Below are 19,114 nucleotides of genomic sequence, written 5' to 3'. Positions count from 1 at the left end.
CGCACGTCTGACAAACTATAATTTACACAACTTATTTTGTTTTGGGAAGTATTTAATTATTTTGATAATTTATTGTAAAAAATGCTGGATTACGCTACAGACATGCAACTCATTGCCTTTATGCGGTTAATTAATAAACAATCGGTATCGGCCTTTCTCATGCTGTTTCATCTTGCTGAAAGATGAATAAATAAGCTTTCCATTGATGTATGGTTTGTAAGGACAATATTTGGTTGAAATACAACTATTTGAAAATCTGAGGGTACAAAAAAATCTAATACTGAGAAAATCACCTTTAAAATTTTGGAAAGTTGTAAAGTTTGTAAAGTTGTAAAAATGAAGTCCTTAGCAACACATTAGACTTATTACTAATGATAAATAATTTTTTGATATATTTACAGTAGGAAATTTATGAAATATTGCATGAAACATAATCTTTACTTAATATCCTTATGATTTTTGGCATGAAAAAAATCAATAATTTTGACACACATTGTTGGCTATTGCTACAAATATTCACGTGATGGTTTATGACGGTTTATGGTTTTGTGGTCTTTTGTAAATTTTGTGGCTCCTTTAGGGGTGTGACGAGACACTTAATCCACGAGACGAGACACGAGATTGGGTTCACGAGAACGAGACGATATTTTTACACTTTTTAATAAACCCTCAATGATAAAATAAATGAATAAGAAACTGAAATCACATTATTTTTAAATGTTTAAACTAATCAAGGACTGGCCCTAACAATTATTTTGCTAACTGATAATGAAGTAATTTGTTATTTTGGGGGTAATAAAAATAGACCCAAGTGAGCAGTAGCATTTAAAATTACATAATAACGAAGATGCAATAATAATTGGTTCAAAAAACTGTTTTCACGCGTTTACATGCAAATCAATAAAACCGGCTATGCAGTCAACTGCGTTTACATGGGACTTATCAGTTTTCTCGCAGGCAGTGACGTCACCACCTATAGTACATAATAGTCGATCAAAAAGTCGATGGCATATCTGTCTTAAGCTATATTGTTGTATCTCTTCTCGTGTCTGCAGAACCTGTAAATGTAACATAAGCTTCTATTTTAACAGTTTCTCTGCCAACTGCTTAAGTCGAGCGGAGACTTTTATGCATTACTTTGCACTTACTTCCGCGTGTGACGTTTATCTTTCATACGTGGAGACATGCGCACATGGACAAAACCGTGAGAAAGAGGTGTAGGTGTTAACATGCCACGCGAAATCTGCGTAATGAGCAAAAAACACCCTGTGCCGATCAGTTTTTGCTTACGCCGTTTATTGGCTTTCCCCGATTAAAGAAAACCATTTTACGCGTTTACATGACCCCACGTGTTATCAGTTTAATAAGCATAATCGGCGTAAGACTCTGCATGCAAACAAACCAAGAGGGTATTCACATTATCAAGTCAAAGCAGTATCATAATTTTGTACTATAAGGGTCAGGGTGCAAACCTTGAAGAGACAAAATAAAATGTGCACACACACATTTATAAATAGAATATGACATAAGATATATGAAATACTTGAAACCCTTTTCAGGTGCAATTTTGGCCTCAAGAAAACAAGAAAACAACAGAATGCGTTTTTCTTTTGAAAAACAAACCGGAGGGCTTTTCATAGAACAGTTTTCATAATTCACACCTAAAACAATGTTGTGATCTTCCGGCTTGCACCGTAAAGCGGGCGCAGATACGAGCTTAACCTGAAGCCGAGCTGCATTCAGGAGCAATGAGTGACAAACCATTCCATGATAAAGCCCTTTCGATTTCAGCACTGGTGAAGCTGTCAGGTCCTGTAGAAATATTCCAGTCGGGATGAGGGTATCAGCACAAGCTATCCTCCTCTTTTACCGCTGATACCTTCACAAACACACACACAGCGTCTCTCCATCTCCCTCATACACAATCTCACATACATAACCTCAAGCACATGAGATGTTTTATTTATGGCTTATAGCTAGAGCTCAGTGCGATTCTTATCATTTAAATGAAGCAAAAAGGTTTTCCTATTTGTAATTTGTTATATTATCACATTTCATAATGCACTGAGGGCCAGTTCGGTGATGTGAAATATAACCGCTTCAGACAGGAAGTTGCAGTTTCGCGAGGGACGCGTCAGAGGCGGTGGGTACTCTCTTCAACGACCACCATTACAGTGAGAGGAAAACTGATGAAAAGCCAATTTCCCCTTTATCACATTAGCGCAGCCATGAGAGAGAAACATTTGTTCTACTCAAGTACACTAAAGATACAATTACCAATCTCACATATACATGTTTTATATCAGCCTTCTTTCTCCTGCCGTGAGGATGGCAACAATATATTAAGACTAGCATGACAGTTTATTTAAGAAAAGAAAATTGTCTCTGTGGCGCTGGAGAAGTCAGAAATATATAAGGCAATGTGTCAGTGCTTTTAATAAAGGTAATAACTCTCGAGTGGATATACTCTACGCCGAAAGCATATACAAGGATTTTTTTCCGGTCGCTGGGTCTGAAGAGAACAGAATTTATTTTTACTAACTAGGTTTTCAATACGACGCATTATACACAGTTATGGTTATGTGTCAGTAAAGAATGTCCTTTATATCTTCATAGAAACGAAAAGCTCATTTATGATGCCAGGAGCCCTTTAAAGGCCAAGTAGAAACCTTGCAGTAAATAAGTGGCCTCCTGTCTTCTTTTCTTGGTCTTTAATGTTTATTAGCATATACTCTCATCACTTCAATATGTATTTTCGGTTTTATGTGCTACTAACCTCAACGAACGAAACAAAGTATGAATGATAAATTAAAGGAAAACACCACAGTTTTTAAACATTTTACTATGTTCTTACCATAACTTAGATTAATAATACATACCTATCTTTTTTCAATGCATGCACTTTTAATCTTTGTACAGCGCTTCTTGAATGTGTTAGCATTTAGCCTAGCCCCATTCATTCATATGGCTCCAAACAAAAGTTTTATTTTGTGCCACCATATTTACTTGTGTAACTACTCATGTAACAGTCTTTAAATAGGGAAAACATGGAAGTGTTTGGTGGCTTCTAAATTCATCCCTGTTTGGATCCTAAGGAATGAATGGGGCTAGGCTAAATGCTAACACATTCATGACGCGCTGTACAAAGATTAAAAGTGCACGCATTGAAAAAAGATAGGTATGTATTAATTCATCTAAGTTGAGGTAAGAACATAGTAAAATATTAAAAAACGGTGGAGTTTTTCTTAAGGTTTGACAAAAACTACAATCATCATTGGTCAGCCAAACTGATTAACCCTTAAATGCATGAATGTTTTGCCAATCATTAGGATATATTTGGGTCTTCAGCTGGGTTATTTTAAAACCAATGTTGGGTCAAAATGGGACAAATTCAGCCAGTTGAGTTGTAATTTAAACTATGTTGGGTTGTTTCAACCAAAAATGCTGGGTTGTTGGGTCACATAAAAAATTTTTTTGTGTTAAAGTGCACCTATTTCATTGCTAAAAAACACATTATTTTTGTAGCTCCAGATATTCTGCCTTCCTCAAACGCATTGATTTTGTACAAAACTCATCGATCAGAAAAGTGCTGTGTCCCTGAATGGCCAGCTAATACGTACGCTGTGATTGGCCTGAGTACCTCTGACGTCAGCCGGAAATGTGCCGCTACTTACTATGTTTGAAAGATTCGCTCACAATGCAATGCTAACAGGAGTTAATTTACAGGCTGTGAGTCAAAGCGGGAGGAATTATGATAATGTCGGTCTTGTCTACATCAACATGCCCAGGAAGTAATATGTTGCCTACAATCCGTGTGTTTGTTGTAGTCAAAGAAAAGAGATTTACATTGGAAACGATAGCTCCGCTTAGTTTGTCAGTTTACAAATTCCACCATCTAAATAGGGAATCGGCATGGCGTGAGCACAACTGGCTTTTAAAGGGGATGAGAGATGAGACTCTCATTGGTTTATTGCACATTACGCCGAAAACACACCCGTTACTAATTACGAGAATAGAAACAACTCTTTTAGACTGTGCACTAGGCGCACAAACCATTTTTACCGTTGTTAAATTAGCAAAAGTGGATTCTGACACACCTTTAAGACTGTGCGCTTTACACCATGCGCTTATTAGATCATTAAAATAGGGCCCTTTTACAGAATGGTTCTTAGAGGAACCAAAAATGGTTCCCCTATGGCTTTGCATCAAAGAACCTTTTAAGCACCTTCATTTTTAAGAGCATATTCATAAACCAGTATTTATAAGCTTATGGCATAATTGTTTTCACTGAAAGCTGTTTGTTTTTAGTGTCATTAATGGACTTAAGCAATTACAGCAATTACAGATACTGAAATCTGTTTCTTTTTAAATTACCATTATTTCTTTACACAGACTGCTACTTACAAACATGATGACATTTACAAGAAAAGTACAAATGTTCCTAATTGTTCCATTTGTGATAAAGAATATTAAACAAGCATGTCCCTTTGAAAGAAGCCTAATAAAAATGAAGGTTGTAAGATCCACTAACATACGAAGGGCAAAAAAAATTATTTTACTTGGAAATTTGGAAGGAGGCACTCAAGCCATAGTAAAGGACCAGAATAAGCACCCCCACAAAACACACTATCATTAGCAACTCCATAGCAACATGCTAACATCCATTCAGAAGGTGTAAGCAAAGTATATCAACACACAGGCAACTATCCAAAAAAAGTCTAAATTAAAACATGCAGCATTATAAAAGGATCCTTAAGGACCCTTGAAAACCATGTTTAAGCAGTTAAAAATGTTGATATAACCTTTATGGAATTGAAAATCAGACCAAGTGAGCGAGCACATACATCATGCACTTGCAAGATTACCAGTCCCGAACAACCATCAAAGTGAAATAACCAACCCCACAATTCACGGTGCGTCTCATAATTTATTACCACCAAAGATGAAATATATAATTGAGCCAATGTAGTGCATGTACAGCGTTTTCCGTTTGATGAATTGCCGTTTATTTAGAAATGCCGGAAATGTTTAACATACCTCCGCGTGTTAGCGCCTGACTTATTGCTGTCCGGCCTTATTTATGTAGTTTGCTGAGTGCTGGTGTGTTCATATGACTTTGCTGTACACTTTACAGATTGTGGATATGGGGGCATCGTGCCACGCGCTGCTCATCCATCTCCTGTGCACTTCATTTTTTCGCTCACCCATCTCTCTTGCGCTTTTCACCAGCAATAAACACATGCTAACTAGGCAGAAGGGCAGAGGCAGCTAAACAGAGGAGATGTAATCAGCTTCGCCACATCTGCAAAGAGCGGCGACCCCCGAGCTATGACAGATTACAAGACTCTGTCACGGCCACGCAATGTATTTGATCTGTCTGATCATCACGGGCGATTTCCGGGATGGCGCTCGCCCCGCGGCTGTATGCCCGTCTGTCATCGTTACCGACGCTCTAGTTGGAGAGACGAAATATGCGGTGAAATTCTTTATATTGACTTACAGCCCTTACCGGTTTTGCAAGGAGCCCCGCCACTCAGCGTTGCCCCTTTTGATTTATATCCATCCTGCGCTGATCTTCTTTGACTTCAATCTGAATAAAGACTCCTGAGAAAACCCGCTAAGGAAAGCCCATCTCTGTGCGTGGAAGTTTAATTCTATCCGACACTGATGTGCTGAAAGGACCAGATTAAACAATGCTTAATATTTTTGAACCGGTATATTCACGAGTACTGCCGCCCATGTCCTGTAAAAGTCAACTGTAGGAGCTTAAAGCTACAAAGACTCTAATTTCCTGTCAACACTTTGGGGTGATTTATTTGGTGCTGATGGCCTCGGGTGCCCGTGGACAGTGAGCTGGGGAAAGGTGGAAACTTTCCTTGCCTCCATCCACCTTGCTTCACCTTCACTCGCACTGCCAATCAGTCTCCATCACTCTGGGTGGCATGAGGAGCTCTGAAAGGTCAGCTGACCCGCTGCCAGCTCCCCTGCCAGAGCCAGAGGGCAGCCTGATAGCACTACTGATGTCTCCTCTGCTAGAGATTTACTCCTGCAAACTTTATTCACAGCACATCTTTATCTGGAGTTACACAAACATAAACATCTGCAATGCATACGTGATGCTTAAATTTATAATTACAAATGTATATTTTTACTTATACAATATTATTTTATAAAAGAGGAATTTATTTGCATTTAGTTTTTTTAGTACTTAGCAATTACACAAAGATTTAGATATACGTGACCCAGTCTGTAAAAACCCAGCTGTAACATTGATATCTTTAATACTGACTGAGTAAGATCATGTCAAAGATTGACATCAATGATTGAAATCAAACTTTGACGCTCCTAATCTCAATAATTACATTGTGAGACTTGGGTTTGGATTTTACAGACAGGGTCACATTTTTTTTAATAATATACAGGGTTTCCCGCAGAAAATTTGTTAGTTAAGGTGGTAGGATTGGGCGGTGGGTGGTGCCGGGGGGCGTGACAATCAAAGGTACGCGTCATGATGAAAATAGTTTTATTAAAAACACTCAAATAAAACTTATTTTTGAATAAACTATGACAGAAAATGAACACATACTAGATTATTAATGAATTAAATGTTTTTAACAGATACCTCAAACGAAAATAGCTGCTTGATGAAGTGACACTAAAGGGTTAATAAACACAAACTGAATCAGATGTTGTAGACCATTTAGGCCGTGTGGCACGCGTGCTATTCGTGCTATTCTCCGTGCTATTCTCCGAGATGACTTGATGGCCTTTTGTGCTGCGAAATTATTATTTGTTGGACAACCTAGTTAAGGTGGTAGGGTTTTCAAGCTTAGGCGGGCCGCCCGAACTGCAAAGTGCTGCGGGAAACCCTGATATACTTAACTAAAAATGCACACACTATACACTTTCAGTCAAACATTTAGAGGAATTTAATTAAATGTTTCTCATGATTAAAAAAATATTTTAACTTAAAGGTCCATGCTTAAAAGTTTACAATTATTTGTAGACAAAATATAATTGTGCCAACATATTAATTGTTATGAGAAAATACTTCTTTTAAAATAAGTGTTTTTGAAATGAATACTTGAACCAAATAATGAAAAAAGGTAGCACCCAGAATAAATGGGAACTCTTAAAATATTGTTTGAAAGCCTCTCAAGGTGAGACCTCAGGAAGCTGCCTAAAAAAGGCCAAGGGTACAATTGCACAAACTTTGTGGCTACTTTAAAGATGCAAAATTATTACAGTTATATATTTTTTTAATTATTTAGTCTTTAGGGCTGTCACAATTATTAAATAATTGTCTCGTCGCGATTGTTTGACCTCATTGCGATGATTTCAGATCACCGCAATGATTGCACATCTCTCTAAAAAACACAAGGGGGAGCTGCAGTGCCTGTATACACGAGACAGTATCAGAATTACTTTTAAATGTGTGTTATGTGTAATAATATTTATTGCCAGGTAAACCTAGCAAAAAAATAATCACAACAATGAGTGAAAATTATTTCATAAATAAACAAAAAATTCATGAGAATTAAATGTCAAAGCAATAAAACAGGCAATTAATTGTCATAATCGTCACAATTTATTCGAAAATTAACCGTCAGCCAAATTTCATAATCGTGACAGCCCTACTAGTCTTTATTTAAATGTACGCATTTTGCAGACACTTTTATTCAAAACACACTTGTAGCCAATCAGCAGTAAGGGGCATGTCTACTAAACGGCATCGTCGTCTGGGTTGCGTATGTGTAGGGTGGGTCTATCAAAAAAAGGTTCAGATTCTATTAGGGTAGGGGCGTGTTTTCTTTAAGTGATTTCAAATATCAACATTGGCTTTCAGAGATCATACACCCCTTTTACTGTTAATGTTTGGTGAACAAGTTGCAGTTGTCGGTAGAGAAAATTAACTGAAATTAACATCCCTAATTTACATATATACAGTTTTTATCAGTATGCGTGTTCCCTGGGTTTGAACCCATGACCCTTTGCGCTGTTAACACAATGCTCAACCACTAAGTTATACAGGTGTACAGCTCTTTTTAAAAAAAATCCCCAGGTTCTGTGAGTTTTGCATGATCCAGCATTGACATTCAAGACAACTGAGGGACTAAGACACAGCCATTAAAAAAGGGATTGATGCTCATGGTATCCCACTGTAGTTATGTCTCTCTTTTACAGATTCTGTAAGATTCTTCTTTACACGTCCTTCCACACAGATTGTGTTATGTACTCATGAACACGGTTACAATATGTACTGTGCATAAACAAAAAGCAGACAGATTTAAGTCTTTTTGTGTTAAAAACGTTATTTTTGAATGCACTTCATATACTGTGAGAGCGATCTGCCTACAGGGCTATATTATACTGCATGATCTTTTTCTCGCATAGACAGTTGACAGTCGAGGCAGCGGGCAACTATATCTCACTTCAGCTTCTGGCTCAGGGGGCCTTGGGCTGGCTGGCCTACTTATGTTTGGGTGGGGGGAAAGTTCACGCAGGGTGATGAGGCATGTGCACATTCGGGTTAAGAGCCTGAGACTCGGCAGCTCTTGGCCAAAACAAATGTCCCCGGAGAACAAGGGTCTGCCACAGTACAAGCTCGCACGATCGAAGCGGCACGGTCTAGGCCCAGACCCTTGTGGAAGCTCTAATTGTGCGTGAAAATGTTCATTAACTTGTGGGATTCTCACAAAGTTCAAAGAGCAAAAGCAACATATAAACAGCCATGAAAGCACTGTTTTGAAAAAATCCTTCCAAGAGCTGGAAAATATATACGGAAACATTCTGGAATTTTGAATTAAAGAAGATTAATAAATATATATCAGACTCAAACAGAAACAGAAACATCATGCACGTCCAAAGTTAAGAAAGTTTTGCAGGTCATGCAGTCCAACAAATCAGCGCAAAAGGTCTCTATTTATGGCCATCCATCACATCTGTCCCGTGACCTCCACCCCATCGCCTATTCTCTGCTGGTAGGAGTAAGGGGGGCACAAACTAATGCAGGGTTAATTATAATTCAGCTACTTTACATTATACAGGGCAGAGCAATATGTGCTTTTTCTCTTGTCAGAAGATGATCTCATGTAAATTTTTGAAAAGTTATGATGTGTTTTGGTTAAGATATTGAACAAAGAGTGTTTTGGAGGTTTTTTTTCGATTTCTGAGTCTCCAAATGCAACCTTATATTATTTTAATCACTGTCTTGTTAACTAAAACATGACACCATTTTAAAACATGTCAGCAACTCCTAGTAAATAATAGCTGGGATTAAAAAACATTTTTCTTGAATTATTTATGTTTAAACTACATTTTCTAGCAGGTGTTACAACAAACCCTCTGTTTGTTACAATTTTCCCCACCTATGGGGTCAGTTTTGCACTTTTGGTGTAATTGTACAATAATGGTTGGTCCCAAAAACAAACTTTAAGTGTTCATTTGTGGGTCGGTGACAAAAACAGTTTGGCAAGATGAGAAATTCAAACATGTTTAAAAAAAAATTGTTTTAAAAGCATGCATCAGGTTTATTTCAATGCACATAGTGTATTTATGTTAATTTCATTTAATAAAAAATTACATTGCACTTTTTTTATGAAAGTTAAGAGTGAATGGAGCTGAAAATGTCAAATGGTGTAACCGCCAATTGCGCTAAAGAATGAGAAATATTAAATATTTTATCCACCTTGATGCCATGTAAGCATAATCATAAAAAAAATCATTTCAAAATATAATTTTATTTGTTATTTCTAAATTTAAATATTAATGCGTTTTTGTAATATTTGTCCTGAATTGTACTGAAAACAGCTCTGTTTTCTAAATAATCTTTGACAAATGATGTAAAAATGTATGTAAAAAAATCACATCACACTAAACTTAATTATTATATTATTCCACAATTTTTTATAAATATATGTATATTTACATAAAAAAATACTAGTTACACAAATTGACACATACTGTACCGGTTACACCACATTGACATTTTTGCAATTATCCCCCAAATATTCTTTCAAAATGAAATAAAACCAGAAATTTTAGACTTGTTCCTCAAAAAAGAAAAAGTATGCAAGTAATCTGCAAATTTATTTTTAAATTTTAACCACTTTATACTTAATTGAACCATACGGACACAAAATAATTCACATCACGTCATTGACCCTTGTAGCAGAGATGTGTATGTTGATTGTTTAAAAAAATTATTCATCTAACTTAAATATTTTTTTTTATTATTGACCCAAAGTCAAAAAGCATTAGGTTGTGCCCCGCTTTCCCCTATATCTACAGTATCCCAGTTAAGGGGGGAGGGTTACCCTGGGTTCGGGCTTGAAACCCTCCCCTCGGACATCACAATAAATTAGCTTTATTTCATTTTTGATTACATGTTAATGTGAACTTATCAGTATGGGTTTTCCCTGGGATTGAACCCATGACCTTTCACCCTAATGCAATGCTCTTTCAAGTAAGCTAAGCTATTCTATGTGGCTGCTTCTATTTGGCATCACAGTTGCTTTTTAAATCGTAACCAAACACCAGAACTGAAAGCGAGAGCACACATAACAATGTCTTTGACAACGATCTCACAAAATGTACAAGATGTAGAGGTGATAACACCCCAGAACTGGATCAAAAGAGCCTTAACCTTTATGCAAAAAAACAAGAAAGTTTTAACTATTTATAAGAGCGAGTTTTGTCATGACAGCCACCTGACACCTGCATTGATATGATGATTCTGATTTACGTGAACTCATCTAATCATTGCTCCTCCCTGACATTTACATTTTTACCTCTTTCTTCTCCGACTCGCTTTTATGTTCAGAAACCTGGCGGCGCTCATCAGCAACACCGCCTTGGGTTCCAACCAACGTGCAACTAGAGACAATATTGCTGTTGGATGTTTGCTCAACGCTTGCTTGATCTTAACTACAGCCCACATCCTCACAGAGACAAATCACCCACAATAAGCAATGCAACAAACAACCGACAGAAGCCCACTGTCATTTCTCGTCCTCACCTGCGCATGTGGAATAAAACGGATTTTCCTCCACTGTCACTCTCGCTTAAAGTAATGACTACGGACAAGCACCTACAGATCAACTCCTCTTTTCCCAGAAGTCTTTCTCAACGCTATAATGTTGTATTCCGTTTGAGTGCTTCTTTATTCTTCTGCTCTCTTTATCTGACTTTCTTCTGAGGTTTCCTTAACAGACAGCATGAAGACAGCTACCTGTCAGCGCACTTAAACATTTGGCTCCTTGATTTTAACCATACTGTAACATCTAAACAGAAAGCTAAAGACGACAAATAATAAGTGTGTCTGTGAAGTTTCAGCTCAAAATACCCCACAGATCATTTATTATAGCATGTCCAAAATGACCCTATGTGGATGGGAGCAAAATGCGCTGTGCCTGTACCTTTTAATGCAAATGAATAACTGCTCCCCACTCCCTTACCAAATAGAAAGTGAGCGCTTTTAGTTAAAATAAATCTGATTCCTGTGAATACAGTCGGAGACAATAGTTTCTCACTATTAACTCTTTCACCGCCAGCGTTTTTAAAAAAAGTTGCCAGCCAGCGCCAGCGTTTTTCATGATTTTCACCAAAGTGTAATGCCTTCCAGAAAATGTTCTTCTTTAAATAAATAAACATACAATATACCAAATGAAAGAACAGACCCTCTGCTTTCAAACAAAAAAAACCGTTTCATCCTACCTTTAGTGGTTCTTTTGCAATCAGCTTTTGAATATGGGTAGGTTTTTGCAAAAACACCATATTTTGAGCAAAAAGCAAAAATAATTCCATTTTTGTGACGGACTTTTCATAGAGATCCCATTCAGAGCGATCTTTAAAACAGACACGGACATGCAGCAGCTTGCCATAGGGCAATACTTCCGGTTTTAAAAAGTTGCGGAAGGTATTGCGGAAAGACGGAAAATCTCGTCATTGGCGGGGAAGCGTTTTCTCTTAATTGACGAGATATCTCGTCAATGGCGGGGAAAGAGTTAAGATATTGCGGACAGCCTACAAATAAAGGGGGAACTATGGTAATGTAGGGCTGTCAGTCAGTGGCTGTGGGCGGGGCTTTATCAGTGTGAGGTCACATTAACAAAAAATCAAAACTGAATGTCTAATGAGACTTTGGTTTAATGGGAATTAAAAAAGAAGGAGTGTGTTTTTTTATTGTAGGGTGGTTGTGTTCACACATTACCAACATACATTTATGTCCAAACACCTTGTAAAAGTCGATTTTTTCATAATAGGTGCCTTTAATGATAGAATGGTTCAATAGAGTAAGTGACACACATTCAACAAATAAACAGGCTTAACAACATTTTGATGCACAAAACACATTTTTCGTTGTCTTACATGTGAAGCTGCTATTGAAGCAATGAATGTAAAAAATAATTAATATATAATAATATAAATAAACACGACTTGACTTGAATATATCTATTGGTTATATTATTGAAGGTTGGCTATGGTTATCAGTCATACATTCAGGGTTTCCCGCAGCAATTTGCAGTTCAGGCGGCCCGCCTAAGCTGGGAAACCCTACCGCCTTAACAAGTTCGTCCAAAAAAAAGTGCATCTCGGAGAATAGCGCGGACGCGCTTCACACCACGAGCGGGCACACGCGCTACACGGCCAAATGAGAGAAAGACGTGGTTCGTCACTGTCTGGCCAGTTAATAAAACATGTCAGAGACTGGTGATTTTTGTTGTTTGAGCAACCTGCTAGCTAGGTTGCACATGGCTGTTGATACGATATAATTGTTAAGCGCTCTTGCTCACGTTATTTATGTGCATTATTTACATGCTACAGTAGTTACACTCCTTTAAGATAATGTAATAATAGTGGGAAATAATCAGTTTTTAAAATGTTTGTGCTATCTATCATCGTTCGCCAGACGTTCTACAAATCTGTTTAAAACAGTTAATTAATTAATTATCTAGTATTTGTTCATTTTCTGTCATAGTTTCTTCAAAATGAAGTTTTATTTGAGTGTTTTAAATAAAAATATTTTCATTTTCATCATGACTCGTACGCCCCGCCCCTTTGATTGCCACGTATTATCATTGTAATCTCGGAAAATAATTTGCAAATATGCAAGAAAAGGTTTGTACTCTAAAAATACTTTATTTGTAACAAACCGGTGATAAAGAATTTACAAACGTGTGGAGAGCTGTGTCAGCACTCGGACAGCACCATGATTTTTTTTAAAAGCATTACTTAACAAAGGTTCTCATCTCATCATATCCACAGGTACAGAGTCATTATATACAATAAATCTGTGGGGTAGCATTTAAAAAAACATTTAAAAATAGATGCATATGTTTAAAGCATAGCATTTATTTACTTACCAGGCTACAGGTCAAGCAGCTCTTTACCCCTTCTAACGTCTCATAATCGGTCCTCATTAATGTCCAACAGACTCAATAATAATCTTTTACATTTTAATCCTTTATTTTTTCATATTTAAAAGTGTTTTTTGTGCTGCTGCGCATCCATGTATGTGATAAGCTAACCTGCATTGTCGTCCTGTTTATAGGCGCATATTACTAACGCGCTCATTAAATATCACAAACAATATTGCACTCAAAATCGCAACACGTCAACAATGTGCTTGAACACACCTCTTTTTCAGACTAGAACGCCCATGGGCGCAAAATTTGGCACAGAGGCATTTGCTTAAAGCTTGCAAATGATTGCAATTTAAAGTCATAATAATCACTACTACTGTAAGGTAATACTCTCCACAGACACATCATTCGGTTTTCTCAAGATGGCAAATTTTGGCTTTCTCTCAGCCATTTCCAAAGCTAAACAATAACAAAGGCAGAGCTGATTGTTTGACAAAATATCTGAATAGCGAAGAATGAAACAAGACCCAGCTATTATACAGTCTCTCGTGCTAGTATTGACATCTGCATTTCTACAACACAAATTCAGATCGTTCTTTGAAAAGAAAGCGCAGGCAGAAGCAGAATTGTGACTGTGGGTCGGTGTGCGTGTGTTGATATGTATTCCGCACAGGGGTGCATGTGTGAGACCGACCCGCTCTCTTCCACCTTCCTGCCCTCGCAGCTGCAGGAAAGCAGATGTTTACCACTGTAATTAACGCCTTCTATTCATGCATCTTGTCCAAAGTGGAAATCTGTTGTGACATGGGTTCAGCGTGAACCTGCTGCGGGTTCTCCCGACACAATATTAATATCAATATTTTCCAGCAGCTAATTACCTCAAATATGAACGGAGGGTGATTTAGAGTTGCCGAAGCAGATTCTACATGACACCTGACCAAGATGACTGCGCTGTATGATTTGTATTACAGCGAGTCCAACTATTCATCACCATTAGCACTTCAGCATCATATACTTTATTATACAACATTTATTTATGTTTATGCATCTGGCAGACACTTGTTTAAAGCAGCAATGCATCAGTATATGTATTCTTTGGATTTGAACCCATGATCTTGTTGTGACAAATATCATGCAATTTCAGTTCAGCTTCCCTATAGGAACCCTACACTGTCAGAAAAAAATTAAATACAGTATGTACCCCAATGTCACTGGGGGGTACCTTTAAAAAGATTACAGCTTTTGACATAAGGAGTTCATATTAATACCTCAGTGGTACATACTGGTCTCTCAAAGGTACATATTGGAACCTAATATGAAACAAATTTTTATTTTTAAAGAGACACTGCATTTTTTTGAAAATTTGTTCATTTTACAACTCCCCTAGAGTTAAACATTTGATTTTTACCTTTTTTGGAATACATTCAGACGATCTCGGGGTTTGGCAGTACCACTTTTAGCATAGCTTAGCATAATCCATTGAATCTGATTAGACCATTAGCATCACGCTAAAAAATAACCAAAGAGTTTCGATATTTTTTCTATTTAAAACTTGACTCTTCTGTTGTTACATCGTGTACTAAGACCGACTGAAAATTGAAAAGTTACTAAGGGGACTATTTTTGGCTGCTGCGTAATATCACTACGCCTGCTGCAGCCATGTTACAGCAGCAAAGTCCTTGATTATTACGCCAGAATGAGAGTATAGTTCCTAGCCATATCTGCCTAGAAAATCGCAACTTTTAATTTTCCGTCGGTCTTAGTACACGATGTAACTACAGAAGAGTCAAGTTTTAAATAGGAAAAATTTCGAAACTCTTTGGTTATTTTTTAGCACAATGCTAATGGTCTAATCAGATTCAAAGGATTATGCTAAGCTATGCTAAAAGTGGTACCGCCAGAGATCGGCTGAATGGATTCCAAAACTGTAAAAATCAAATGTTTAACTCTAGGGGAGCTGGAAAATGAGCATATTTTTAAAAAAGTAGAGTGTCCCTTTAAAGAATACATATTTCGACCATTGACTGTGTACTCAGCTAGTTAAGATGCACAAGTCTTTACATCACACAAAATCAACCAATAATAACTATACACAGCTATACAATGTTGATCCAACCTTATTAATCAAAAACAAGTTCAACTTACAATGCTCCCACTGAACATTGAATTTGCCTCTTTGCTATTTCCCATTTGTCCTAAAAGGCCAACGTGACACATAAAAATGACCACAAAAGATAAAAGAAAAAGCCCACCCACCTGTAAAGCCACGTGTGCCCACTGGCCTATGCTAATGTGACCTGCGGTCTTCATGGTTAAGGAGCGAGGTTGTCCGCTTTGAATGCCGTAGTGGAACTGAACATCCTCCTGCGAGATGGTCACCATGAAAACCAGTCGGTCCTCAGTGCTCTTTTCAATTAGAGTCCTGTACATAAGGAAATTAAACATTAATGTTAGGTCGACAGTAGCTGCATTTCCATTACCCTTTAAATTGCACAAATTGACATTGCAAATTGAAAATACCGCCAATGGAAACACGTAAATTTAGCAAAAACTCCCATATATCTTCAAAGTGTTTTTAAGTTGTTTTTTAAGCAATTCGGAAAAGGTGTATTTCGCAAAACTGCATTTTAAATCTGATTTTAAATCGAAATCGATCGAAATTAAAGGGGCCATAGCATAAGACTTTTTTAAGATGTCAAATCAATCTTTACTGTCCTCAGAGCACATTTGTGAAGTTTTAGCTCAAAATACCATATAAATGATTTATTATAGCATGTTAAAATTGCCACTTTGTAGGTGTGTGCAAAAATGTGCCGTTTTGGGTGTGTCCTTTAACATGCAAATGAGCTGATGAAATTCAAACACTGATCACAATGATGGTGGTTTGTTGCAATTAAAACTCAATTGTGCTTTTCTCTGCACTAAATGGCAGTGCTGTGGTTGGATAGTGCAGATTAATGGGCGGTATTATTATAATAAGAGCTCCTTATGACATCATAAGGAGAGCCAAATTTCAACGACCTATTTTTTCATGTGCTTATAGAGAATGGTTTACCAAAACTAAGTTACTAGGTTGATCTTGTTCACACTTTCTAGGTTGATAGAAGCACTGGGGACCCAATCATAGCACTTAAACATGGAAAAAGTCAGATTTTTAAGTCCCCTTTAAGTCACAACCTCAAACTTTGAATAAAAAAATGGAATCGTCGATGCTGCCACGCCCCCATGTCATGTCCGGTCGGCTTGCCAAGGAGGGAAAAAAACAAATGTAGAGTACAGCAAGTCAAAGATGGCAGGGCACTTCCGGGTTCAAGGTCAGATATTGTATTTCATAAAAGTGTAGTCTAAAAATGGCATAGCATTTTTTGTGCTTTAAAAAAAAAGTAAAAATCGAGAATCGAAAATGTAATTGAATTGAGGATTTGGAGAATCGTGACACCCCTAATAATTATTATTTAAAGATGTATCGGTTTGTACTAAAAACTCCCAGAAATACCTCAATAGTTGCTTTCCTTGCCAATAATGTTTGGATAACACTCCTACATCTCTTTTTATTTAAAATAATTTAGTATTATCTCCAGGAAACACCTATACATTGCCACTCCTAAGTATAATGGGCTTTCCTTGGCATTAATGTTTGGATAATACTCTTACAAATAATGCCTAGTGCGGTGGATGTAATATTAATAAACCTACCAGCATCAGTCAACGTAATGTTTAAAATGACTTATCGCAAAAGGAAAACATACATTTCAGACGTATATCATCGGTTAATGGAAACCCAGTCATTTCGCAAGAGTCTTTTGTCGACATTTAGAAAATAATGCTAAAGTTTTGCGCAAATCTGTAATGGAAACGCTGCTAGTGACTGAGATGCACAGAATGCTAAACACTTTGCTTATTTACATCAGATATGAGACAATACATGAAGCTGCATCTCACATCACGTACGATGGTGAGAGACAAACAATCTTTTTTTTTATCCACCAGTGCTCATTTACTGGGAAATACCTTACAAACTTAAACGAACGCCACTCTGACATTTATGCATGTTGTATCAATATTTTCCATTTGCCTTTTCTTGTTACTCGAAAACGCGCCACTACGCTGTCACAAGAAACACCACTACAGGCGTTTTATGTGAAACGCAGCATTTATGAACACAGGCCACCACGTCCAATAATTCGTAAAGCATTTGTACTCGGGTTCCGCCAGGGCCACAGAGTCAGAAACATCTCCCCTACAGTCAAGCTTTTCTGCCTGCTCCACTTGCAATTAGGCCAGGCTTCTCCAGGGAAAGCCACATTTTAGTATTCAATATGTCTAGTGAGGCAAGTGTTCCAAAAAACGAGTCCGAGCTGTGTATATTTTTATGTCGTATTACCAAGGGAATCTTCGGCAGGTATTAAACACAGCAGGCTTATTAATTCACTAAAAAACAACATAAACATGCCGACTGCCTCGACGAAAAACAAAAGCTGAAACGCCTCACGGAGTCACTTATTTATTTTTCAACACTACACGCCGGTGGCTTTGTCTCTCTTTTCATGCTCTGTCTGCACTTGATATAAAATGCTGAAACAGTTGTTCTTCTTCTGGACCCTCTCTGACTCCGTCCTTTCATCCCATCACCCACTTTCAACTATATCATTTTCTGTGCTGTGGAAAAACAAAGTGGCCTTTGAGTTGTTGCCGTTTTTTTGCCAGGGCTCAGGAAACACTGTGGCAATTTCATTTCATTGATCTGAAACTGGCCACAGCTGGTCTTGCCGGAGCAAATAGGGCTTACAGCTTTTTCAACTTGGCAGGGCTCCTCGCACAATGTGGTCCATGTACCAACACGCTTTCAAAGTGAAGATACAACACAGAAAATGTGACGAGAACAAACCAGCAGCTGTGGCAGGATTACATTTTGTTTTATATAAAAACCAAATCTAGGCTGCCGGCCAAGCTAACCATATCTGGTGTAGATCATACAGGTAAACGGGTATTGAAACCGATCTGGTTCATTAAGTTCTCTAAAGTGACAGAAACACTCTCTAACCTTCTTAAGGGAAAATTCTGGACGGATCTACTTACATTACACCATCTTCCTCGAGTTTCACCCACACGGTTAGAGTAAACGAGCTCTCTGGACCCAAGTTTGGAGCGGAGGGGGAGACAGAACAATCTTTCAGATCGGGAAAAACAAAGCTGGGGGATCCAGGCTCTGCACCCGGACGATGGTCCTCTTCTCTAAAAACCTTTCGGCACGTGTCCGGTTTTGTGGTGAGGAGGTCGGTGTAGTATGGGGTAGAGGAGCTGTGTGGACACTCTTGGATGCAGAACTTTTGCACACAGGTCAGAAGGTCCTCCCGTACCCGGGCAGCTTGGCAAAAAGTGCTTCTATCAGGGATGCCACACGTGGATCCTGTCGGTGTGGTGCTGACTGATTTATATGCCCCTATGTTCTCCAGCCTGGGGAAGATGCCCTGTGGGGCAACCAGGGTGAGGGAGGCATAAAAGCCTAGGGTGTACAGTAATAACATAGCACCTTTGTGCACAAAGACCCGATATGTCTTTGCTGGTGACGGTGTCTCCTGATGTAGGGATCTTAAATAAGTAATGACGGTCATGCTTGCGGTGACATTTTTACAGTCCAGTGCCTTGGGTAAGGCAGCACAGCTTAATGGCACAATGTCAAAGAGGGGACCAAAGCTTTCACATGATAGCTAGGATTTGGGCCTGTTAAAGTCCTGTAGAGAAAAAAA

The 19,114-nt window shown here is 38.0% G+C and overlaps 1 protein-coding gene across 1 annotated transcript in view; it reads right to left on the bottom strand.

Annotated features, from left to right (window-relative positions):
• The window catches only part of ush2a (Usher syndrome 2A (autosomal recessive, mild)), a 328,961-nt gene extending 309,982 nt beyond the window's left edge, over positions 1 to 18,979 (bottom strand). The window contains exons 1-2 of the mRNA XM_065288316.2: positions 18,444 to 18,979; positions 15,621 to 15,786 (exon numbers count right to left, since the gene is read on the bottom strand). Of these exons, the coding sequence (XP_065144388.2) occupies positions 15,621 to 15,786; positions 18,444 to 18,979 (702 nt within the window). The remainder of the gene's footprint in view (positions 1 to 15,620; positions 15,787 to 18,443) is intronic.
• Positions 18,980 to 19,114: the final 135 nt, after the last annotated feature.

This window comes from Paramisgurnus dabryanus, chromosome 17 (genome assembly GCF_030506205.2).
Source record: "Paramisgurnus dabryanus chromosome 17, PD_genome_1.1, whole genome shotgun sequence".
NCBI lineage: Eukaryota > Metazoa > Chordata > Actinopteri > Cypriniformes > Cobitidae > Paramisgurnus > Paramisgurnus dabryanus.
This window is presented reverse-complemented; position numbering and strand designations above follow the sequence as displayed.